A 25,617-nucleotide genomic window follows, 5' to 3' on the forward strand; every position below is an offset into this window, starting at 1 on the left:
TTTTTAATGCTGCAATTTCTTTGAGTAATTTTTGCCACAATTGGCATACTAATCAAATCCAATCTTATGAGGCAGTCCAAGGCCGCAATCATTTGCATCTTTGTATTACTTTTTTGGTTTAGCGAAACATGAAGATTGATATATAAGGCAGCATATGAATAATTACAGAGCATCGTTGTCCCAGACCGTACTCCAGGTGTTTGGAGATTGGTGGGAAGCCCTTTATTTTAAATAAAGCTGTACTGAATTCAGGCTTTGAACTTGGCGATCAATAATTAAGCAGCGCATGTGTGCTTTTCCCCCCTCATTCTGCTTTTTCTTCAGCTTTGTGTGGTGGTTATGTCTATGGAAAAACTGGGACCATCCTCTCTCCGGGTTTTCCGGATTTCTACCCGAACTCTTTGAACTGTACATGGACCATTGAAGTTTCTCATGGGAAAGGTAAGCAGAGAAAGGAATACATTATAGCAGCGAAAAGCAGTTAAATGAAAGCAAAGCAATAAAATGACATGACTGATTACACAACCCTCCCTTCTTCCTCCACCTTCATCTAAATCTCTATGGTTGTGGCTACATCATACATTTGAATTGGTGGAATTGATCAGAATTGCTTCATAAAATTCACTTTTGAAGAACGTATGAAAATATTTTGGCTTGTATTGACATAAGCATCTCCCTAAAGAAGCACATGTCAGATATCATGTGTCTTGGCTGATGAAATGCATCTGGTGTAAGTGAAAAAAATCATACTATTTTTTTTTTTTTCAGTCAGCTAAAACCTAGATTTATTTAAATATGGCACTTTCTAAAGCTGAAACTTAGAGCTCAACATTTTGTTTTAAATGTATATTTTCTAATACCTTGCCGATACCTTCTGATAAAATAGTTTTTTCAATCATTTGTGCATTAAGCATAATTTTTTTTAATCATAATTCAAAATTTTACCAAAATATTGTAGTTAAATTGAATCATCATAGGGTTCGAGAAAAAATCATAATCAAATCAAATCATCATACAAGGTCAGAGTTACACCCATGGCAAATTACCCTTGATAAGAAATTTACACTTGAGCATTCCCTCGCCAATTTTTTATTCAACACCCCGTCGGGGGTGATGCAGATTTCTCTTTTCTTCTCGCTGGTCCCACGCACCCACCGCAGCCTCGCCGCGGGTGGGGAAAAAGCACAGCCTCCGGCTTGTGACGGACGGGGCTCTAATCTCATCTCTCGCTCCTCAGGGGTGCAGCTGGTCTTCCACACTTTCCACCTGGAGGACTCTCATGATTACCTCCTCATTACTGAAGACGGCAGCTTCGCTGAGCCTGTGGCCCGCCTCACGGGCTCTGTGCTGCCACCCTCCATCAAGGCCGGCCTGTTTGGCAACTTCAGCGCCCAGATCCGCTTCATCTCTGACTTCTCCATGTCCTACGAGGGCTTCAACATCACCTTCTCAGGTAGTTTCTTACACGTGGATGCCCAGTTGAATGATCTCATTATGGAAATGAATAATAATAGATAATGTTTATTTTCTGTATGATGTACGTTTTTAGAGATCTAAACACATTTTTTAAAACTTTATCTTGACAGCAAGTGCTTAATTAGAATTAATAGAAGTAAATATACAAATACAGAAAAAAATAGATTCTTCTTATCTTGTGATTTAGTTTGAAGATCCTGAAGTTTGTTTAGATCCTAATTTCTCCTGGATTTCCTCAGTATTGATTGAAGTATGAAGTATTGATTAGCCAAACATTTCATTTAGGATGATAACTACAAAGAATACTGGGATGTTCAATAAGAGGTTTGGAAAGAGTTAGACAAACACATACCTTGTGACATTGGTTAAAAACTGTTATTAGTATCATTAGTATTAATAGTGTTTGTATTTATTCTAATATTATGTTTGAGCAAAAAATAAATAAACTTTAGGAAAATAGTTGTGTAATTGAAATTTTTCTAGAGATGTTTACTAAGTATTTTTGTATTTATTTGCTTTATTAATTATTGTATTTTTTCTGTTTACTTACTGTTGAAGTTGAATAATTGTACGTTTGCTGAATTACATTTCCAAGAGGAGAAAAAAAAGCTTATATTCACCTTGAAACATTTTTGTAGACCTTTAAATACTTTGGTAATTTTGGAGATTATTCACTGATGATTTTTTTTTTATTTAAACACCCAACCTCTTTCAAATCAGTGTAAAATTAATCTGCATTCTATTACATGTATGCTAGTGTGTTTAAATGTTGACACCTTTTTCATTTTAATTATATATATGTCCATACTTTTAATAAAGAAAAATGTCTATTCAGTACACTCTAACCTTAAAGGCTTCTGTATAATACTGAAAAAGGATTCTTTGAGTAAGAATAGTGGAACCCATTTTAGTGCTAAATAGAAAGAACAAAAGGGTTTCCTCCAATGTGAGGGACCTTTACACCAGGCAAAAAAATAATTTTAGCATTCTTACGGTTCTTTAAGTTTTCAAGGTTCTGTATAGATGCATTGTCTTTGGGAAAAGACGCCTGCAGAAGTCACTTTCCCATAGTGTACCCACACTTTCTCCTCAGTACTCTGTTAAACAATGCTAGCCAAGTTAGCACTGTTCAAGCTGCCTGCCCAAAGTGTTGTCTTGTTAAGTAGTCTCTAATAGACTTGCTCATAGGTTTTCAGACATTGTAATTACCCAACAATAGATAAATGTGTGGCTAAAAACAGTAATACGTCTGTAGGTTTACCTAGTGCAAAATCATTTACGCTTCAAACATGTCTTTGCTGATGAGCTACATTTCCATTAAGGAGAATGTTGTATAAATGTGACATTTTGCCAGATCGCTTTACGCATCTACTGATTTTCACCAGCCAGTTAGTTTATCGTTTGAACTTCTATGAATAATCTATAGTGCACTGACCAGATAAGCTGGTCCTGCATATTCTTCTAGACTTGTTTATTTTCTGGAATTTTTTGCAGCACCTTTTTTTATTGATTTGTTTGCATTACAAATGCAGTGTAATCAGTATGACACTTTGTCCTTCACAGAGTATAATCTGGAGCCATGTGAGGACCCCGGGGTGCCAGCCTACAGCAGGAGGATGGGCTTCCAGTTCGGAGTAGGCGACTCGCTAATGTTTACCTGCTTTGCGGGCTACCGACTGGAGGGAGAAAGCAAGATCACCTGCCTGGGAGGAGGCCGGCGCGTGTGGAGCGCAGCCCTGCCCAGGTGTGTGGGTAGGTAGACAAATGCTTTTATTATCACTGTAACATTAAATGGATACTCTAGTGATTCTGTCTGCTACATCTGTATTATAGTGGATTACCATGGGCAGTAATGTCATGTCCAATATCACAGACTTATTTCCCTGTGCTTAGAAGAAGACCGCACATTTGTCAAGTCTCTAAAACTACCCACAATTATTTACAGTAATATTCATAACATGTTACCTCACTGATTACTTAAATACTGTGAATCCATATTGATCTGATCTTTGCGTATCTATAAATAACAACTTCAACTTCAACTTCGGTAAGATGTGCTGTTAATGAACACTAGTACATAGCAAATTTGCCAAGCTACTGATGTGTAATAACTAATTTATTGTATGGTGATTTATTCACCTTTACTAAACCAGGGTTGTCACACTGAGATCTCTTTTACCAGCGAACCCTGGCCAAGACTAAATGAGCTATTATTTGCTTTTCTATAGCGTGTGTATTAGCCTTCTCCTCAGATATGAACAGGCTGTTCAGTGCTGGTTTAGAACCAACAAAGGTTGCGCTGTTCGCCCATTGGTAGAACACTTCCACAATAGTTTAGTTTCTAACCAGGTGTAATTTAACAGTGAATCGAGGTGGGAGAGAATATCCCCAAATGGATATGATGGAATAGAATAACTTTGTCATTGTGCAGCTCCAACCAAACTGGATGGTTTTGGTGGTGTGGACAAACATGTCACAAAGAAAAAAGAATGAATAAACACTGTCTAGGGTTCCTTACTGCAGCAGCTGAGAATAACGTGTTAATGATGCCTAGCGTACACCAGTTGTAGAGGTGCACTGCTACAGCAAAACTTGTGAACTGGAATTTAATTGAAAAAACGTGTTCAACGTGAGTGATATTTGATTTCATGAAAGTTTCAGCATGTAAAGCTGGCCTGCGGGGTGAAAGTATGTTATTTCTGTTAGCGATGTGACTGTGTACAAGCATTCAATTTCAATCAGGGTTTCTGTCAGCCAGTCAATTATTTCTTTTAATATGTAATTGTTCTTTATATAGGAAAGATACCCCTCCTGAACTGCAGATTTAGTGCTGACCTGTACTCTACCACTTGCAGTGCCTAGGTTGTATATTTTAACGCTTATGTTTAATTTATTTTTGTCTCCTGTTAATTGACAACCGGTGCTACTTTTCAGACACGTCTTCCATGAACCGATAAGGTTGTTTGTTGGAACTAGGGAACTTTTTTTGTTCTGATGCCGAATTTAAAAAGGAGTTTCTCAGCTGTCCTCCATTACACGCGCAAGCCTCCAACCAGTTCAGCTCTGATCTCTCTCTATCACTAAAAATGTCAGAAACAGATAAGTTGCTGCTTTTAAAAATGGTGTTGGGGGATTTAAATCTTAAAAATCTTGATATTTAGTGAAAAAACGTTTCTGAGATCCCTTGCTCATCCCTTGAGTAAACAGAACAGGCTGCTGAAGGAAAATTGTGCAGATCTGAGCTGTTTTTCCGAGCTGGATTACTCGCTGATAGTCAATGACAGGTTGAGGAGAGATAGGGTGAAATGTGTATCATGTCTGTATGTTACTCTGATCCTCAATTATGAAACATAGAATACCAACAGAGCGGGAATCGCATTCAGTAAATGGATGTGTTCCGTGGATCGGTCTAATTATCTGAAACTCTATCCAGCTAATTTAGTTAGTATTGGAACTGTAATCCTATCCTAATATTGGATCAGTGCATCCCTAGTTGCAACCACACCACAATCCGGTTTAAAACTACCTTCAGGAATGCTGAGGAAAGAAGAGGACATTTTTAGAATAAAACTCCAGTGCATGGTTGAGAAATTTTGCGTCTGGAGGACTGGGTTAGAATAGTTAGTATAAGCAACGTATAAGAAGTTTCAGTGGTTTCCAGTATGGTGTGGCATTTTCTTTTTGAGGTTTAAGACCTAGAGTAAACTCTGAAAGCTGTTTTAAGCAGACCTGAAAATATATAGAGGCCATAGAATGTCCCCCTGGGTGATATTACACTCTGCTGCAGAACATATTAGCTTACTAGTTTGAGACTTTCTTTGCACTTTTTGTGCGTTCTCAAATATATCTTTGACCCCTACAACAGATATAAAGTGTCAGAACACATTATGAGTCACGGCTTAGCATTATGAAAGGCTGGACTACTTAAATATAAATGCAGACAGTACAGTTTTCTGTGACTCAGACACCAATTTTGTGAGTGTTAAGTGACAGATATGAAGTTCTTATGCTGGTGAGTCCAATTTGGCCACTTAAAGTAGAGATGGGGATCCATTTCTCTGTGCTATTTTCGTCCCCAGACGTGTGATTGACTGAGTCCTGCCTTACTTTTGAGCCTCTTTGGTCATAAATCAAGTTCAGTGTTGAATTGCATTGATTCATCTCTCTTGAATTAATGATTTATTTCTGATGGAGCTTGGCAAAGTAAGCATGCGAATAGGAGCTCACCCCAGTTGCTCTTCTTTTTTTTTTTGTGGACGGGAATAAAGATGCTGACTAAATGATCAGCGTATACTGTGCAGGGCTTTCACATGAGATTATTACTGTAGTTAATCATACAGGACCTCTGTGTGCATGTGTAAGTGTATGTGATGGAGAGGGGCATGTGTTTTTTGGGGACTGTATCTCCCAGACGATGGGAAACATGAATACTTTGGACGTTTGTGTGGTCCATGAAATTTTAATCAAAATTCAGTTAAAAAGTTAAAGGCTCAGTTGTAAAAAATGATCTTTGCATTTTCATATTTGTGATTTGGGATTTATTTCGATTTGATTAATTTGTTTCGATTTCAACTCCCCATTGGAGAAGACTCAAAATACAGCTTTCGTTTAAAAACTACAGTAATGAATTGGATCCATTTTTGCCCTGTTTCACTTTTGGACATAGTGTGAATCTGGTAGTCGTCCTTTATATTGTGTCAAGATTGATAAATTCACTAATAGAAATAATCCAAAATGCCCTGGAATAAAATCTTTTGCATTGACTTCCATTAAAAGTAATGGAGATTGTTCTCCTTCTCCTATTAAGGTGTGGAGATGCATGTTCCTGTGGAGAAATTTTGAAGATACGTTGTTTTCTAAACACATCTTGGATATCATGAGTATTTAAAGAACACTGACCACTGAAGAACACTGCTTGTTCGGTGACCGTTACGACTGGTCAGTTGGAAACAACACAAAATTAGAACATAAAAAGCATGGGATCTTTTTCTGTTACATCTTTTGAAACCTCTGACAAATGAAGTAATTTGAAAATGTCTTCAAGTGTCATGATGTTATATTTGCCACATCTCTCACCTCTGGGCCCAAAATAATTCCTAATCTTTGGCTATTTACAGGTACTTTATTTTATTTTTAGCTACATTCATATGAAAGTCAATGGAAAACCCTGCAAAGAAAGGACATATGTATGCATGTATGTATGTATGTATGTGTGCATGGTTGGTAAAGAAGCTACAGGAACCATTAGCCCAATTCAGATATATTTATTAGTGTCATGAAAATGCTCACATGCTCTACAGAAAAATAGAGCATCGTTCTTCAATGCATTGTCCCCTTTTTGTTTCATCTCCAAACACTCTTCAGACCTTAGTAAACCCGTGTGCTCATGTTTCATCGCAAAAAAAAAAAAAAAAATCAGCCAAACAGCTTTGCAGGAGTTGTTAAAACAAATCACTCCCTGCAGAATGAGTGGGGGAACAGCGCTCTCTTGCCTTTGAGGACTCGTGTATTAATATATTTTTAAAATTGGGCTATCAGGTAGTCACTGCCAGAGCTGCGGCTCAAGCCACAGAACTCAAGGTCTTGAGGCAACATCTGCTTATATACTAGAGCTACAAGAGTGGAATATTAACTACAAGGACATCTGATTCTAGTGCAGCCCTGGGCCTTTGTGACCAACACCTAAGTAATGCATAAACCCCCGCGTTAATTAGTATTCCTCAGAAGTTTGCTGTTGTGGTGATTCATCAAAATGACAAAGGCTCATATTCCAACTGGTGCGAGAACCCTGACTGGCCTATCAGCAGGAAATAGAGCAACAGCTGCCAGGGTGCTGCCAGCTTAATTATTTCAAGAGATTGCTGCTTTTGGGGACAAGGGCCCCTGCTTGAAGGGTTGGCTTCAGGGGACGTTAGGTGACTTTTTGCTGCGCTTTGTTGTTGAGCAGGCAGGTGAAATATGAAGGAATCAGAGCCATTGCATTAGGATGCAACAGCGAGCGGTGGGACAATGGTGGAATTTTAGTAGCTCAATGATGAATAGACACATTCACAAGAAAATGCTTCATATTGAAAATTGCATTTAGCATAAACGACAACACTTATATTTGGAATGTAGGCAGTTTCTGAGGCTGCTGCCGGCAGCACATGTTCACAGCTATCATAATAACTGATTGAAAATGATCTCATATGGATAGTTCAATTAAACATAGTTGCTCTTGCCTGTAGCTCAGCGTTTGCAGACTGTGCTAGATCTGTACAATATGGACATTAAATTTGATGTTCCATAAAGTTGTTGGATATCCTGATGACAAAGCGAGGGGCAGTAAATTATATTTAAAACAGTGTGCCTCTGCCTGAGTGTGCAGTACAGTGCAAGTGCAAGTATAGACTTTCGGTCTAATCTAACTGGAATTTTATTAACCTCTCCTTCTATGCAAGTAGAAAGTGCAGAATCCCATCTGCAAGCACATTTTTGTGCACCATAATGCTGTTCTGTATAGCTTTTACTACATTGACCTATATAGAGCTCAACATTCATAATAAGTATGGTTTTATTCAGAATGTTACTGATTCCTAATGTCTCATACAGACCATGCACTGGTTTAGACTTCCACCGTTATGTCCCTGCCCATTTTATAATGTACATTGCATGTAATTTGTTCATGTAACTGCAGAAACGGATTTCACGATAATGATAAAAATATGATTAATGCAGTTCCACCAGTTTAAATGCCATGGACTCTGACTAAGCTTGCCTTGCATATAATGTGACCAGTAAGCAGTTATTGATATTGATAAAACCTTGTGCTGTTGTGCAAATTACATTTAAATCAGTCGGTTCTTATTGATAATTGTATCCAGCAGTGTCCCTTTTACACCAACCCTGCTCAATTCTTACTCTGTCTTGCTCCCTCTTTTCTCAATCATTCCTCTTCCCCTCTGTTCTCCGGATTCTGGCCAGCTGAGTGTGGTGCCTCCTCTGTGGGGAGTGAGGGAGTTCTCCTGTCCCCAAATTATCCATCTAACTATGACAACAACCACGAGTGCATCTACCGCGTCCGGACTGACAACGGCAAGGGCATCCAGCTCACAGCCAGCACCTTCCAGCTGCGGGATGGAGACTTTCTCCTGGTAGGGCTGACCTCTCTCACATCAGTTCCAATACAGTTGTTATGGCGTTTTTCACAACAGGCATGATCACAAAGCAGCTTTACGAAAGTCTGCATCCAGACTCATGACAGGTGGTGTTGCGAGTGATGGCAAGAAAATCTTCCAATAAGGCTGAAAAGAAGAGCATCTCTTGCTCTGTGTGAAAGCAAATAATGGAATTAAAGCAAATGTTTAACAGAAACAATTCATCAATCAATATCTGTAATCTGTAAATGTAATTATTTTCATTTTGGCAAGCCTCTTGTGCCTCTTACTTTCGATGTAACTCTCAATTAGTTGCTATGTTATTTAAGCATCCAGCTGGCTTTTAAATTTAGAATTAAAAGGCCTGTTTGGTTCGTTAAAGAGGAAACAATATTATTTAGATCACTAAATGTGTTTGTTTCAGCTCAGGTCTTTAGCCATTGACCAATTTGTCTATGTAGAAATCCATGACCATGATCATTTGTAGCTATGGAACCAACCTTTTATAATAGGTAGGTTGTATAGCTGTTATTTTAATCGACCATTAAGTGTCAGAAGCCTCATTAGCTTTTCAGAGGTTAGAGAGAATGTTTATTATATGCTTTGATGCAAATGTGTGGTTTAGTTATGCAGTTTGCATGAGTTTCCATTACTTGTTAGTTACAGCTTCAGCACAAAACTAAAGAAATAAAACCTGCATAACTGAGACTTTTTGCTTTACTATTCCTTAAAGACCATAATAATAAGAAGTCTGACTTCACGTTTTGACCTCCTACTCTGGAGCATAAGTATGCAGGCCAAGTGTAGCTCCTTCACACCCTTCAGCATTTTTAATTCACTGCGAACTCCCCTCTAGATCGGCCTGCACCTCTGAAAGGTCGCCCGTATAAAAAGGAGATAATAGATTAATAAGGTACCCCAGCTAAGTGCGATTTGGGGGGAGGCGGGGTTGTATGGCTCGGGGTGCCAAATTAAAAAGCTTGATGGGGGAGTTTTGTCTGTTGCGTCATCCTCCTCTGTTTGCCGCGTGGTTAACATGTAAGAGCTTGTAATGCACGAGGCGCCTGAGCCATGTGACTTAGCCAAGGCATTAACTATTCATAGATTCATTTAAGTCTCAGCGCTCAAGGCGCCCGTAGCTACATATGAGAAAGGAGCTCCCTGAAGACCACTGTGGTCACTAATTAAGTAGCCAGGGTGTGAAACAGTGAGTTGAGCTTGCGTGGCAATCAGACACACATAAATCTTTGTTATAGTCTCTTTCCTGTGGTATTTCCATTAGTCCCAAAAACATTATTTCCATTAATGTGCTACGGCTAATTAACTCCGTTACTATCTTCTTCGATATGAGACACGTAATTCCAACACATCCCACGGCAAGCTCTTTTTTTGTTGAAATGATGACTACGTTTAATTTCACCTTAAACCCTAGAAGTGTTTTTTTTTTTCTCACTCTGTCTGATGCTTTAGCTTTGTTCAGTTCTGATGATTGAAGCTGGACGCATCTTCCCTCTTTGGCAGAGGATTTTCAATCCTCTCACAACCTGGCTGTCTACTCTACACCTGCAAGCTGGAGTCACATGATCTTTTCCATCAGGGGTTGAAACAATGTCCTCCGTGCCAGAAAAGTGGAAAACTGCTGCTTGACATTGATTTATGACCTTTAATATTTCCGACTGTGCTGCCGTGTTGTTCCTTTTTTTCCCTTCCTTCTTTTTTTATGGAGGCTACTGCCTCAATATGAATGTAATATCCAAAAGCAATTACAAAATCAGCACAGACACCAAATTCAACATTTTGTTTTGGGTTGAAGGAAAAAAAAAACTCACTATTATGCTGCGATGCATATGGCTGTCTCCAGCATCGTTTCTTAGATGGACAAAGTCTCGAGCAGCAGAGGAGGGATCCAGTTTTCAGTAATGCTGTTCTTCTCTTCTCTCTCTTTGCGTTTACAGATCTATGATGGCCAAGACAGTTCTTCAAGACTGCTGGGCAATTTCACGAAAAGTGACATGTCCAACGTCGTCATCAACAGTACCTCCAACCATCTGTGGATTGAGTTCAACAGCAATGGAACAGGAACCACCAAGGGCTTCAAACTGATATATACCAGTGAGTGTTGATGTATAAAAGAGTTTATACCATGGAACACTGAATTTTTACATTTATGAAAAATGAATTTTAAATAAATATGAAAAATATTTTTTTATGTAGCATTGAAATTGCATCTCATATTAGTGTTACTACATTCATTCATTAGTTCATCCAGTCAATACATGAAAATTACACTCCAAAAAGAGCTCAGTTTAAAGTCATTGTTTTTGTAATGTCACTCATTTTAAAGGGGGTGTCTTATGAATAACACACTTGCTCAGACATTGTATACAGACATTTAGGAATCTAAAGTGCCTACCAAACCACAAACTGTGAAATAAGACAACTCTATTCATTACGGGAGAGGAAACATTCAACATGCTGATCAGATTTGCCTCAGCTTCCTGTGTCACTCACCGTCTTATTAGAATTGTGAAGGCAGAGTTTCAAGAGAGAGATGTGAACTCAAGGTGAAGTAAATGTTAGCTAGCTAGTGCAAACAAATGAGAAACTGCAAAGTATAATCTGAGTAATGGCTCATTATCATTTAAAGAAATAGGTACTTAGACCAGTCATTCTGAACAGCACTGTTTAGACAGGGTGCTTACTTCTTGAAGTATTTTGATCAAAGCCTAGACACATGCTTAATGTCATTGAAATCATTGTCTACCCCTTAATGCAGAAAGGCTTATTACACACTATGGCAAATTATTCTATAACTAAGCTTCTTTGGTAATAGAAGTTGGTAAGAACAAACTACTGACGGGCCATAGGCTATTTAAGGGGTTAACTTGTGGAATAGGAATATGCGTTAGGAATAAGTTACTAGGAATGGGTTAGGTTGCTTTCTAAAAGGGGTACAGTACAGGGCAGTCAATCAGAACAGTCATTTATGTATACCAACCAGTGTTTAACTCCAAAAGAGGTTAGAAAATGGTCTTGAAATAATGAATTATCACATTAAATATGAATTTAACCCAGGCATTTATGGCATGCTGTTAAATGTGATCTGAGTGAAGGTTATTTCTGATATTTCTGGTGACAGTTGTTGACAAATTGAGTTTAGAAAAAATGCATATACAGTAATATACAGTGGTGTTTCTGATATAACGCAGATTATACGGCAGTTTTTCCAGATTCCATTTGAACTAAATCATGACAATGAAACAATTATAACAAAAATAATCATTCCTCCTTATTCCCACTGCCTGCTCAGCTCAGCTGAAAAGCGGTGGGGTAGATGAGCGCACGCTAGTTCCGTTCCAGGCCGTCTGGTTTACGATGCCTTTGAAAGTGCTTTAGCGTGCAGTAGAAGCGTAGGGGGGTAAAATGAGTGGTGCGGCTACAGGGCAAGCACACGGATAAAAGATGATCTTTCAGCCAAGCATATGTTGTACCAATATTAATTTGAAACAGCCTGCTCGGGGCGGCAACGGCAATCGCAGCAGGCAGGTGCCTTCTTTATAGGACAACCTTTATGTCATTATTAAGCAAGAATCAGCCCCTGCCTGCCAGGGGGTTGATTTCAGTGGACAGATGTCCTTTTTTAATACTATAAAAAAACTCTTTTCCATTCTGATGACCTCACCTCCTGTTCTGTTCTCCCTTTCCAAGGTTTCGACCTTGTCAAGTGTGAAGAGCCAGGCACCCCTAACTACGGCTACAAGATCCAGGACGATGGCCACTTCGCCAACACGTATGTGCTATACAGCTGCAATCCAGGCTACACTTTGCACGGCAGCAGCACGCTGACCTGCCTCAGCGGTGACCGCAGGGTTTGGGACAAGCCGCTGCCGTCCTGCATGGGTGAGCGTTGTTCAACGTTGTATGATTGTTTGTTATTCAGTAACGACCAAGTTTAGAAGTGAAAAAGTCTTTTGTTTACTGGGTCTAATTTGCATAGGCTTCCCTTAGGCCTAACTTTAGTCAATTAGCCACGACATGTTTGGTGTCCAAAGTAATTTGCAGGATGTAGTCATATGGAAAAGTTTGGACACTGCTAAAAATACAGTAAAACATAAACAAATAAGTAAATCAACAACTAAAAAAGCCACAGTGTAAATCTAATACTGTATATGCAGCCATGTTTTAGCTGCATTTAGTCCAGTTAGAAATTGCATTAGTCTTTTTGCGATATTTAGTCTATAAGTCTATTTGCGATAGCCTAATAACTCATATATGGCTTGAGGAAAGTGTAGCTAATTAATCATCATAGCTGCAATGTAAAACTATAGAAGCAAACATCAGTAACATTTTATTTGATTACCTACATAAAGATGTCACAACACACAGCATAGCATAGCGTGACATATGATTTATGAAGTGAATTACATTTTATTGACCTAAAGGGCTTTATTCTTAAAGTAGAGAACATCTGTTTCATGTATAACACTGTTATGAAGCATCTTTCCTTCATGATCCTTCATAACACTGTTTGTCAACCTGGTTTAATGCCTTAAAGCCTAGGCTTGTTTTTGAGTTTAGATGTTTTTTTACTTACTATTAGTAACTATGAATCAGTATATACAACAGATCACTTAGTAATTAAACTAATTTAACATGCCATTTCAGGTCAAACACTGACTTTTAAGGTATAAGGATTCAAATGTAATTTACGTTATAAAATCTTACCATTTTTATTCATAAGCTATATAAAATAATAGATTGATAACATATATTGTCACACAAAAAAAACTAATAAAACTAATTTAATTACATCTCATCATAAAATATAATAAAATATGTTATTATGGGTCATTGTAAAGCGTTTCTACACTGTAAAGACTGTAACAGCCTGATTTGAAATTTTGTTAAAAATGGTAACTCAACTTCAAACAGCAGAAATGTCTTGATTGATGCTTGACTGATTCACATGCTTCAGAAGCATGTGAAGCTATCCTAAGCTGCAGATGTTATTCTGATCCTGTAATGGAATATTAAGCAGTTGTGCCTCTTCACTAATTGAAGTTATTTTGCTCTTTGAGACACACTTTTTGTGTTTCTGTTTGCAATACGAGATAATGTGAAGTTTCTACCCTCTGTCACAAACAATCCATTCCAAATCCTTGTCAGCATTTGTCATTATTTACCAATGTAGGATCCGAGGCAGATGAGAAAAGGAGAGGGGAAAAAACTAAAACAATGTACTGGAAATAATAAAATGATTCATTTTAGCAGTATCATATTTGAGAGCCTGTCAGAAACATCAACCAGAGTCATTTATAGCTGACTGGGGAAAGTTTTCTTTACTTGAGAAAGATAAATGTCATTGTGGTTGTCAGCATGTGACATTGAGAACTTCTTAAAGCATGGAAGTGCTGCAAGCACAAAGTACAGGTGGTGTTAGTCATACCCGATATCGTTTGACAAAAGAAAGTTCAGAAACTGGTTGATGAAGAAATGTGTAAGGGTTCTGTGCATGACATGAATGTTAAGCAGTGGATTTACTTCGTTTTGTAGCGGGAGCATTAGACCTTTAATAGAGAATAGGTAGCAGTCTACTGAGCTGTGTAAGGTAAGGAGTACTGAATGTTAAAACCCAGACAAGGAAAATATTAGTACAGCACTGCTTAAGTATGACAATCCCCTCCTAAAAAATCCTGTGAGTCAAGCAATAATGGGCTGATCCTTGACTGCGCTGTTGTGTTACTAACAGTAGGCCTACTAATTGTAGGCATGCGTCTGTGTAAAATGAGCACATTTAGCTGCTTCCTACTCTGTAATTTTCCCTTCTTCAATCAGAGCTGCCTGTGAAACATATAATAAATCTTCTTTTGCGGTTGCCTAATTTATTCACCATTTAACTGTAGTATTTAAACATTTTGGGCTGATTTTTTTTTTCAGACTTGTGTTAAGCCTAGTACTGGACTACAGAGCCTTCTGAATGGTGATTCTCAGTTAACCATAAAACTTACTCTAGGACTAGGTTTAATCCTTTGTAAACCAGCCCTATAAGTATTAGAGTAATAATCTCATTGGGATGTTAAGTTTTGGTTAGGTTAAGATCTCAAAATGCTCAGAACAATAGTCTTATCTGCATCTGTTCCTGTGGTAGATGGAGCCAACAGGCTCTCCTATTGGTTAGGCTTTCATGAGCTATACAAACAATGTCCAGTTCATTAGATTAAACGCTAATATAATTATGAACTGTTGGAATAAAACCAATCATGATTTAATTTACAGTGGATTGGACTAATCTAGTGAGAGAAAGCATCACTGAAGGCCTTTTCATGGAAGTCAGTAGAAAACAATGGCAGCATTTTTACTGAAAGAGTCACTGTTAAATGGATACATACAAGGTTAATACATATGTTAAGATCTGTTAAAAACTGTCAAGCTTAAAAGCACCATTATGGGAGAATAGGTCATTCATGCTCTGGACTTCCTCTACAGTCGGTAGGTGTAATTCATGTTTTGTTTTGTCATTGCTAAAATACACACTTTTCACCTGTATTTGTTGACAAGCTGAGGGATGCAGAACCATTACTGAAAGGACTGAGGCGAGTTACGCAGTGAAAAGGCTCATTAAGATGTTAAACCAAAGAGACAGGTTCTTCTGTCCATACTCTGCACTCATTTCATTTGTATTTGTACACGTTCTGTGAAAGCTTATGGATACGGACAGAACGAGTTTTAAATGTTGTGTATAATCTTGAACGGCTATAAATTGTCTTTTGCACCAATGTTAGCTTACCTCTAACACACTTCCAGTGTGTAGGGGAACTAGCATACAGTACATTAGATTTATTGTAGAGGGTTTTATTGTTTTTTCCCCCTCATTATTTAGCAAGAGTAAAATGAACTGTCCTCAACCTAGCAGTGACAATTATGTGTGGACAACCTCACTCCTGCTGTTTCTAATTCATTCATACCAACTAAATAAACTAACATGCTGCTCAATGTTGGTATTCTGCTGTACTAAGAACCATTACCAAATAATATCTGTTCAACAGTGGTTCTGTAGTGAGAACCTAAACAGCGAGGAATGAGGTAGCTGGAACTCCAAGTCTGGTATAAGGTAGCTGTTTCAAATAAAGTGGACAGTGAGTGCATAGTGAAATGAAATGAAATGTTTACGTGTCTTAACTCTGATATATAACTGCCAGGAACTGTGGAACTGTGATTCCGGTGCTTAGCCAGAAGGCGAAGAGCAAGGATCCCTCTTCGTTCAGAATGGAGGCAAACAGTCTGTGATTGGTTACTTGAACCAACACAGCATTTTTCAAATGTGTACATTTGAAAGGAGACACATGGTGCCGTTCTGCATCGCTCCAGTCCTTTGCCCTAATTAAAATGGCTTGAATGAGATATACTGCAGGTGCTTGGCATGGGAAATGGATGATGTTGCCCAGAGCGGTCATTGTATTCATTTGTTTGAATTAGTCAACATAATAAGGCTGTTTCCCTCCTCTTTCAACTGACTTCATGTTTCACATGTAGAAGAAAGAGTCTAAGAAGCGGAAGGATTATTAAAGCATTCATTTAAAGCATATTCTCAGCACTTGGGTTGCATTGTTGTTCAGCCGTCTTGGTGATAAACACTGCTAGTCAAAGGTCTGTGTGTTAGCCGTTAGCACTGTGCTAATAAGAGGGGCAGAATCTTCCGTTGCATTACTTGTTAGTCACTTTAGCCCTATAGCTCCAGAAAGCAAAAGATTATTGCATAGATCATTTTTTGAATCATGTGTTGTTATCAATGGTATTTCCAGTAACATTTCATTTTGTACTTCCTTGCCTAGCGGAGTGTGGAGGCCACATCAGCGGTGCCACATCTGGTCGCATCCTGTCTCCTGGCTACCCGGCCCCCTACGACAACAACCTTCACTGCACCTGGTCCATCGAGGCTGATACAGGCAAAACCATCAGGTACAGAAAGCCATGAATTCCTCTCTGGGCACCAGCTTGGCAACAGTGTGTAAATTTTTCACTGCACCTCCGTTAATTCCCATGTAATTCCCACACAACTTATAACATAGCATGGTGATTGCATCGCCGCCCTGCTACGAGGCCTACCGCTGGCTGGCATCTGTTACTTCAAGTCCATTATCGTAAGGGTAGAGAGTGGAAAAATGGCGAACACAAGCAGAGATAAGCCAATTAGGCTTCAAAAATGGGCTGAACATCAGGTAAGCCAATTCAGTTTAAAGAAGAGATTGTAGCAATAGTGTGATTTGACAGCGCCGCTGGATGCGCTCCATTATTTCAGAATGGAAAGGGTTCCTTTCCCTGAAATTCGTACTCAGCGCCTCACTCGCGGTACAGAAATGTCGAAGCTGGTTGAAGCATTTGAATACACGGTTCTGTGTTTGCACTCGCGCTACCACCAAGGGAGCCCAAAGATGTCCACCCACTCGTCCCAAAGGGCCAGTTAACGTTGTTGTGACTACTATTGATGAATGGCTTGTCGGCAGTGTTTTTGCTCTGCTAACGTTTGCTGTGGTTGACATGAGGACAGACCATGGCCTTGTTTGGTCTAAATAATCGGAGCTGTGATTCTGCACAGTGAAAAGCTGAATCCAAGCGAATAGCCAGGGGGCCCTTTACCACGACACGCAACCTCGTAAAAAGACTGAAAGACTGTGAGATGTTCACATGTGGGCTAAGGTGAACTTAACGATATGGGAACCGTGCACTGGATGTGTTTACATAATTCCAGGAAGCTCATGCATGAATGAACACTAATGTCCAGTTACCTTTAATTTAGTTTCAGATGGGTAATGATCTTAGACTCTCTTAGATCTTTTAAACTTTCTGCTTTATTCCCTTTTATACAAGACTTAGAGAGTTAGAGACTTAGAGAGTGAGTTTAGTATACAGCAGCAGCAGTGTGCTGGCCCTACTGTACTCCTGCCCTGCATATTTTGCTATTCTCCTTGCTCTAATGCACTTGATCCACCTAATCAGCTCATTTACAAGTTTTTCCCTTCTCTGAGATGAAATGCCCAGAAATAAAAAAATAAAATAGTGCTTTGAATTTACATCATTCAAATGTGTCAAGCGGTTGCACATGAATGAAATGTGTTACATCAACACAATTCCTGCCAAAGGAGGTAAACTGAAAGACGGCAATTGTATTGATGTAACGTATTTTATTCATGTGCAATCATCTGACACGTTTGAATCGCGAAGCATCATTTCAGTGGCGGTGTGTTTGTGCAGAGAATGAGCAGAGAATGCACTAAAATGTGCAGAGTTGAGGTAACGCAGGACCTGGGATTGAGTGGTGTGCAGTAGTTAGAGTAAGTTTAACTCCTTAACCCAGGGTTTATTTTTCAGTTATTATTGTTGAGAATTGTATTGACATGTATGGTATTTGACAGACCCTTTAATCTAGAGGTGTTAGTAATAAGTAAATGTAGTGTTAGGAGCGTTGCGCAAGAGCTCACATTGACCTAGCATGGTGTTCTTGCCGGGGAGGGGAATTGCACTCCAGTTTGCCCCAGTACTGTTTATTATTATAATTGTTATGGATAATTATTATCCATTATATTAATAGCAAAAGCATTTGTTGTTGTGTTTCTAGTCTTTAGAATGTCTGTAGTAACATCAAATATAGATTGTCATGTTGCTTGGTGGTCTGCATTGATTATTATTACATTATTACATTATTACAGTAGCCTATTTGTTTGTTTGTTTAAAAAGGACAGGTCAGTCAAATCTAATTGTTGTGGGCCTTGGAAGTTTTTGTGGTTGGTTGTATTGCCTGCCCATTGCAAACAAGAAACTGTAGCACTAAACCAAAGAAAACGCAAAATCTCTGAATCAGAACAATGGATTCTAATAAAACATTTGATGTTAAACAATGTAAAATACATTTAAACAGATAAACATATATTATTTATGTAGTTTAAAATGTAACAACATTCATCCAGCTCTTGATACAGCCTGCATGTTTTCCTTGATTTGATGAAATGTATTTTTTTTTTCAAACGATGATATAACAGCAAAATAATATCTTCCCTCAATCTATAGATATTATATGTTCATATGATTGGCTGAGCCACATTCATTACTGTTGTGAATTGCTCAGTATGATATCCTATATTACCATGCTCTGAAATCCTTTCCAAGCTATACAAGCTTATGTTGTTTACTTGTTGAAAAAAAAGGTCAATCCACATCAGGGCCTGTATGTATAATTTGCTATCAGGATCATGCAGGTGGCATTTTTTCCCTAGTGTTGTTCTGTTATGAATCGATAGTGGCACTGACCAATGAGGGCCAAGCATTTATTGGCAGACATCACTCAAATGGTAAAACCTTTCATTCACAATTAGGAACAGTGTTACCATTGTGCTGTTTGCTCTTAATGCTGTGGTAAATCTGCACTTCATGAATGATGCTCATGAATTTGATGAATATGGTGTGTACAGATTTGAATTCATATTCTTGTTGATGTTGCCATTGAAACCTAAGCATAGATTTGAACCTGTCAGAACAGCACAGTACATGTAATTGTTGTAATTTACTGTGTAATTAATCATGTAAATGTATAATTATATCTGAATAAGACCCTCAAAATAATAACTCTATGTGTGTATGTGGTGTCTGCAGCCTCCACTTTATTGTGTTCGACACGGAGGTGGACCACGACATCCTGAAGGTGTGGGACGGCCCGACAGAGAGCGGGATCCTGCTGAAAGAGTGGAGCGGCTCCCTCCTGCCCGAGGACACCCACAGCACCTTCAACATCCTCACTCTGCAGTTCGACAGTGACTATTTCATCAGCAAGTCTGGCTTTTCCATCCAGTTCTCCAGTAAGAGTCTCCTGCACTCCCTCTCCAGCTTTATCTCACTGTCTCTCACCCTTGTTTCATCTGCCTCACTGTCATTGTATCCTCTGTTCTCTCAGTAGGTTCCGGCTCACACAGAGAGATGCCGTTTCAGTCTTGTTCTATTTATTGCCAGAATATAACATCAGAAATACACTGCTCAGAAAGGCCCTGGTTGCTCATACGCACTACATAGAAACTTTCTAATTAAAATGGAGCTAAAAAATATGATATAGTATGTAAGATGGGTTTATTTATTTTTTTGATCTCTGTAGCTGCGCTGCTGAAGTCCTATGCATATGGACACTGTCATGTGAGTTGTTGTTAGGCTCACAGCATGCCATATTTAGTGGAGTGCAGCTGTTTCTTTCTCTCTCTCTCTCTCTCTCTCTCTCTCTCTCTCTCTCTCTCTCTCTCTCTCTCTCTCTCTCTCTCTCCCTTCCCCCCCTACCCCCCATCCCTCACTCTCTGATGAATGCTGTGCTGATCTTAAGCTAATCTAAAATTTATCTGTGTTACTTCAGCTACTACTGCCTCAACCTGCAACGACCCTGGCACCCCCCAAAACGGCAGTCGCTACGGGGATAGCAGAGAGCCAGGAGATACCATTTCCTTCCAGTGTGACCCGGGCTACCAGGTTCAGGGAGTGTCCGAGATTACATGTGTTCAGCTAAACAATCGCTTCTTCTGGCAGCCTGACCCACCCACCTGCATAGGTCAGTTCCAGCAACATTCACACTCTTCCACTGTTCAGTTTTTTTCTCTCTTCTTTGTTTTTTTTAAATTAACCAAATCGATAAGCTTTCCCTGATCCTGGAATGCCCTGCACTTGCTAACTGATCAACCCTTCAAGCTAATGCCTAAGTACATTTTGCCACTTTTTTATGCCACTTTTTTATGTTTGATTTTTCCATGCTAGTCTTGCATTAATTTAATATGTAAAGAATGTGATCAAACAAAAGTACAAATCATTAATTTTTGGTTATTTCTACTCACAAATTGCATGAACAAGGAGACTCATGAATATAAACAAAAGTCACTCAGCAGTCGCTCAGTGTCTTTACTCTGATTCAGCCAATTAATGTTTTATTATTCTGATTAAATGAATCAATAGTAAGCAAGTCTGGCTTTTCCATCCAGTTCTCCAGTAAGAGTCTCCCTCTCCAGCTTTATCTCACTGTCTCTCACCCTTGTTTCATTTGCCTCACTACCACTGCCTCACTGTCATTGTATCCTCAGCAGTTGCTCAGTGTCTTTACTCTGATTCAGCCAATTAATGTTTTATTATTCTGATTAAATGAATCAATAGGAAGTGTTTTTATGAACTGCAGTTCATGAAATGCAATGATATAAAACACAGTTGCAGAAAGGAATAGTCTATGTCAGGGGTGTGGAACTCCAGAGTGCTACACAGTTTGGTGATTTACCTGATTAAACACACCTAGTTCAGCTGAGCTGTTAATTACCAAATTTAGTTGTTTAGTCAGAGCAGATAATTCAACAGGGCGTGCTACACTTTGGCCCTCAGGTCCTGACCCCTGATATGCATGAAGATATGCTTAGCTACACTACGATAGGCAGGGCACAGTGTATGTCCCAGAGTACATATGTGTATATACATACGATTATATATACACAATAAAGACTATTTTAATATATACTGAGTATTTTGAAAGGATTTCCCCTTAACCCAAATGTAAGGTATCATGGTGCATGGTGGCCTACTGGTAAAAGAAGCCAGCTGGCTGCTGAAAGGTTATTGGTTCAAATCCCTGGACTGGAATCCCTGAGTGTTCTTGGCTTGGCTTGCCTCTGGGCAAGGTGCTCAAGCCTCCTTGCTCCAGGCACCACTGCTGTGGTGCTCTACTGGGCAGAAAAATTACCAACTCCCCAACATGGTCCTCTAGGAACTGATTCAAAGGGGCCATCACTAAAATGTATTTATTTTTATTATTGTTTTATGTTAGTTATTTATTGTATAATTTAATTTATATAATCTATATTATGTCTTTTGTAGTAATCTTTAGTAACTCATTGAACAAACAAGCAGCGAAACTTTCTTTTGTGTTTAGAATAGAAGAGGGAATATGAAAAATCATATTCAAAGCTAATGGTGTGCATACTTTCTTGTTTATTATAGGTATTATTTTTATAATGCAGTTTTATTTTATTTCATCAGCATTAAGATGACTAGAAATACAGTGTAAACATAATTCATTACATTACTATATAATTACTTCTTATTAAAAAATTACTTAAAAATAATTATTGTGCAGTGTGAATCCAGCATGTAGCAAACCAACAATAATAACTCTAGGCCTTCACATTTTATATAGCTTTTGACAACACCAACTATTTGCCCTGGCATGTGGAGCACTTTGTAGGAATGCGAGAGTTATGTAACATTCCTCCGAGCACAGCTCTATAGGAGCGAGTCAAGCTGCTAGCTAGTTTATTGTTTCCTAAATTACAGTGTGAGCCCACTATTGCCTCCTCCTAGACCCCTAATTGTTTTCTGCTCTGTTCTTTCTTCCTACCACCTTGTGCAGTGTACATTGAGTCCAAGCATTGTGTAGCTTGCTTTGGGGAGATGTATGTGGCAGTGTATGCATTCATCAAGGAAATTCTGTATTGAGATTGTGTCTCCAAAACCAGAAGCCATGTTACTGCCTTCTTATGTGCGGAGAAAACCAAGGCTAAAGTATTCATCACCAAGGTTGATTTCATGCTTGGCGACTGCGAGCATGTCGGTATTGCTTAGGTCACTGCATTTGATATATTAATTATAACTTTCTAGATCGAGAAGTGACATTTACATATCCTTCCAGATAATTGTACAGAGCTGCACTAAATCTTCTTGATAATTCATCGCATTATTGATCTCCGCCTTTTTTTTATGTTCTCAGAGTCCTTCAGATGCTATTGTCCTTCAGATAATGAACCTAGAGTAATCACTGTGTAATCAATTCAGCAAACCCTGCTCATCATCTGTGTTTGTGTGTGTGTTTATATATGTGTGTGCGCATTTATTGAAGCCCCCATGTTAAAGCTATCTCTCGCTCTCCTTGTTGTGATAGCTACCTGTGGAGGCAATGTGACAGGACCTGCTGGGGTAATTCTATCACCCAACTATCCTCAGCCCTACCCGCCAGGAAAGGAGTGTGACTGGCGAATAAAAGTCAACCCGGACTTTGTCATCGCTCTAATTTTCAAAAGGTAATGTGCTCGCGAGCGGTCGGAGGCCACCAGATGGGCACTTGTGCTATACTGATGTGTGTGTCACTCTGATACGTCAACATATTGCATGCTAGTCTGCTAGATTCCCCTTGGAATCGACATACTTTCTGTGTCGTGTCGAGACATGTATGCTACACTTTTCAAAGTAAAGAACCAGTTTTGGCTCATTAAAGAACCTCTCAAGGATTAACTTAGATAAGTGTGAATAGCCTTTTTAAAGGATAAAGTATCTCCACATTATGTTGAGCTTCTAGGAAGATCTCTTCAATGGATGTAGAACATGATGTGATGATGAGATTCTTTTAAATTGAAAGTAGACTTCAACTGCAAATATAGCTCTTTAGGGAGCCAAACATGGTTCCAGGAATGCACCAAATTATAAGACCCTTTTTGTGGTTTTGTGTACAGTTGAGTAATAACTAGACATGGGTTGAGTAGCTCCAAAAAATGTGTAGTTAACCCAGTGAAATAGAGAGTCTAGACATGGGTTGAGTAGCTCCAATAAATGTGTAGTTAACCCAGTGAAATAGAGAGTCTAGACATGGGTTGAGTAGCTCCAATAAATGTGTAGTTAACCCAGTGAAATAGAGAGTCTAGTAGTTCAGAAAAAAGGTAATCTGAAAGCACAAACTTTAGCGCTTACTGAGTAACTTTCAGAGCTTCAGTTTGCACTTACAGCACTGCATATAAGACTGTGTAATTATGGAACTGTGGAAATTCTTACTATAGCCAGTATCTATCAGCATAGAAGCATATCAGTCACACACTTCACTTCTTTCACTGACTAATGATGAACCTCTAAAGGTGTGACCAATCACAGATAGTACAGACGCTGTGAACAGCAGCATAACACAATGAAATTCGAAAGACAATGAATTTAACAACTATGCAGTCTTATGCAAAAATTTGGGTACCCCGGGTTAAATAACGTGTTGTTGCTTTAAACATAATTGGAACATAGTTCTGCACCCATTTAAGCATAATCACTGTTTATTTGTTGTGTTACTGTTTAACTGCAAAAACAATAATGCAAAATGTTTAATTCATAAAACAAAAATTCATATTAAATAAAGAAACGTGCAAAAAGTAAATGATTGTATATGTAGACGTGTTTCATGTGGAGGATTTGTTCACAGTTGTACACATAGAAAATCAACAAAATGTGCACTTTCAGCAGGGAGTGCCAAGACTGATACGACTTTTAAGACTTCAATATAATTGAGTTAAAGTAGATTCCAATATACTTATAAAAGTATGATTTTATAATCAAGAAAGTACAAATCTTACTGATGTCTACTTATACTACATGGACAAAAGTATTGGGACTCCTGCTCAATATATATATATATATATATATATATATATATATATATATATATATATATATATATATAAATACCCTGCTTTTGTTAGAGTAACTGTCCAGGCTTTCTGCTAAAATTTGATTGCATACAGCGGCAAGAGCCTTAGTGACGTCAGGTTGTTAGATGCTCACCACCCACCTCATCCCCAATTGCCCAACTCATTTCTTTTTACTATCTTGGGAACAGTGATGAAGAAGAATGATGTTAACAATTTAGGAATTCTGAATAATAAACTCTTTGGATTATAACTTTATTCTTGATGGGTTACAGTCCTGATGAACTGTAATGCTGAAATGACAATATTCTCAGTCATTTTATAATCATCTGCAGCTCCATTCATCATTCTGGATTTAATAATGATTTTTTTTTTCAAGTTTTAGGCTTACTGATTATTTAAAACCTGTGTTTTGAGGTGTAGCAGTGATATGATGTATTTCTTGTCATAGGCATTTAATCTATATTTATATGCTGTCATTGTTCATATCATGATCAGTAGCAGTATTCATCATCTAATGAGCTGTTCTTGTAAGAATGTGGCCTTAGTGGAGGTGTATGGGAATAATCTGCCTTGCACGTTGCGGATTTATCTCTCCCCATCCCTAATAATGAGAAACGAGGCAGCTTATCTGTCTCCTAAACAAAATAAGTTTGACGAGTCAGCTGCATCCTTCTTTCTCCTCCAACTTCTTTTGAGACCTCTTTATCTTGATGTTGATGGAATATTTGTGGTGGAAAAAGGCCAAGGAAAAGCATGACGGCTGCCTCTTAATGACAAACGTCTGAAGGTTCCTTCATCAGTCAGGCCTCAGCTTCAATTTTCTGTTTGCACAGTTTTAACATGGAGCCCAGCTATGACTTCTTGCACATCTACGAGGGTGAGGACTCCAATGGGCGGCTGATCACCAGCCTGCAGGGCAACCAGGCACCCGAGCGCATTGAAAGCAGCGGCAACAGCCTGTTCCTCGCCTTTCGCAGTGACGCCTCCCTCGGCATGTCTGGATTTGCCATCGAATACAAAGGCAAGTTTCTGCCTCCTTCCCATCAAGCGTCCCAGTGCTCTGAAAAAAAAGATGCCAAAAAGAGGGATTTGGCGTGAAGCCATTGAAAGGACCCTTAATGCAGGTCACAACAATACTGCCTTAATACAAATGAATGATAAGCAACTCTCATATATGTACTGTCCAGCACACTTAATGTTATTAATGCACTTGTGATCCTTCTTAGCTGTGTACTTTAGTTAGTTTCACTTTCACACAGGGGTAGCTGTGTTTAGCATTTAGCTGTTAACCCTTGTTGCATGCTGCCTTGTCAGTGAATATTGTGTTATTTGCTGTTCATTCTAGAGCTGCAGACTCTCTGTCATGTATGCCCCCTTATTGGCCACAGCATGTGCTGCTGTCTCTGGGATTACAAATGTGAAAAGTTTGCTACTCTGCCTCTCCGTGCTATTTCCTGCAGTCCAAACTCAGTCACACATAAGATACGAGCATCTCTTAGATACACATACAAATGAGCCTTTATTTATTCAGTAGTATTCAT

The 25,617-nt window shown here is 38.8% G+C and overlaps 1 protein-coding gene across 5 annotated transcripts in view; it reads left to right on the plus strand.

Moving 5' to 3' along the window:
- csmd1a (CUB and Sushi multiple domains 1a) overlaps positions 1–25,617 on the plus strand; it is a 498,833-nt gene that overhangs the window by 334,824 nt on the left and 138,392 nt on the right. For all 5 annotated transcript variants that reach the window (XM_072677610.1, XM_072677611.1, XM_072677613.1 and 2 more), the window contains exons 19-29: positions 325–441; positions 1,238–1,453; positions 3,040–3,228; positions 8,440–8,609; positions 10,568–10,724; positions 12,321–12,512; positions 16,445–16,571; positions 19,260–19,462; positions 20,002–20,193; positions 22,555–22,693; positions 24,910–25,097. In XM_072677610.1, coding sequence (XP_072533711.1) covers positions 325–441; positions 1,238–1,453; positions 3,040–3,228; positions 8,440–8,609; positions 10,568–10,724; positions 12,321–12,512; positions 16,445–16,571; positions 19,260–19,462; positions 20,002–20,193; positions 22,555–22,693; positions 24,910–25,097 — 1,890 coding nt within the window. The remainder of the gene's footprint in view (positions 1–324; positions 442–1,237; positions 1,454–3,039; positions 3,229–8,439; positions 8,610–10,567; positions 10,725–12,320; positions 12,513–16,444; positions 16,572–19,259; positions 19,463–20,001; positions 20,194–22,554; positions 22,694–24,909; positions 25,098–25,617) is intronic.

The sequence above is a fragment of the Salminus brasiliensis genome, chromosome 4 (assembly GCF_030463535.1).
Source record: "Salminus brasiliensis chromosome 4, fSalBra1.hap2, whole genome shotgun sequence".
Classification (NCBI taxonomy): domain Eukaryota; kingdom Metazoa; phylum Chordata; class Actinopteri; order Characiformes; family Bryconidae; genus Salminus; species Salminus brasiliensis.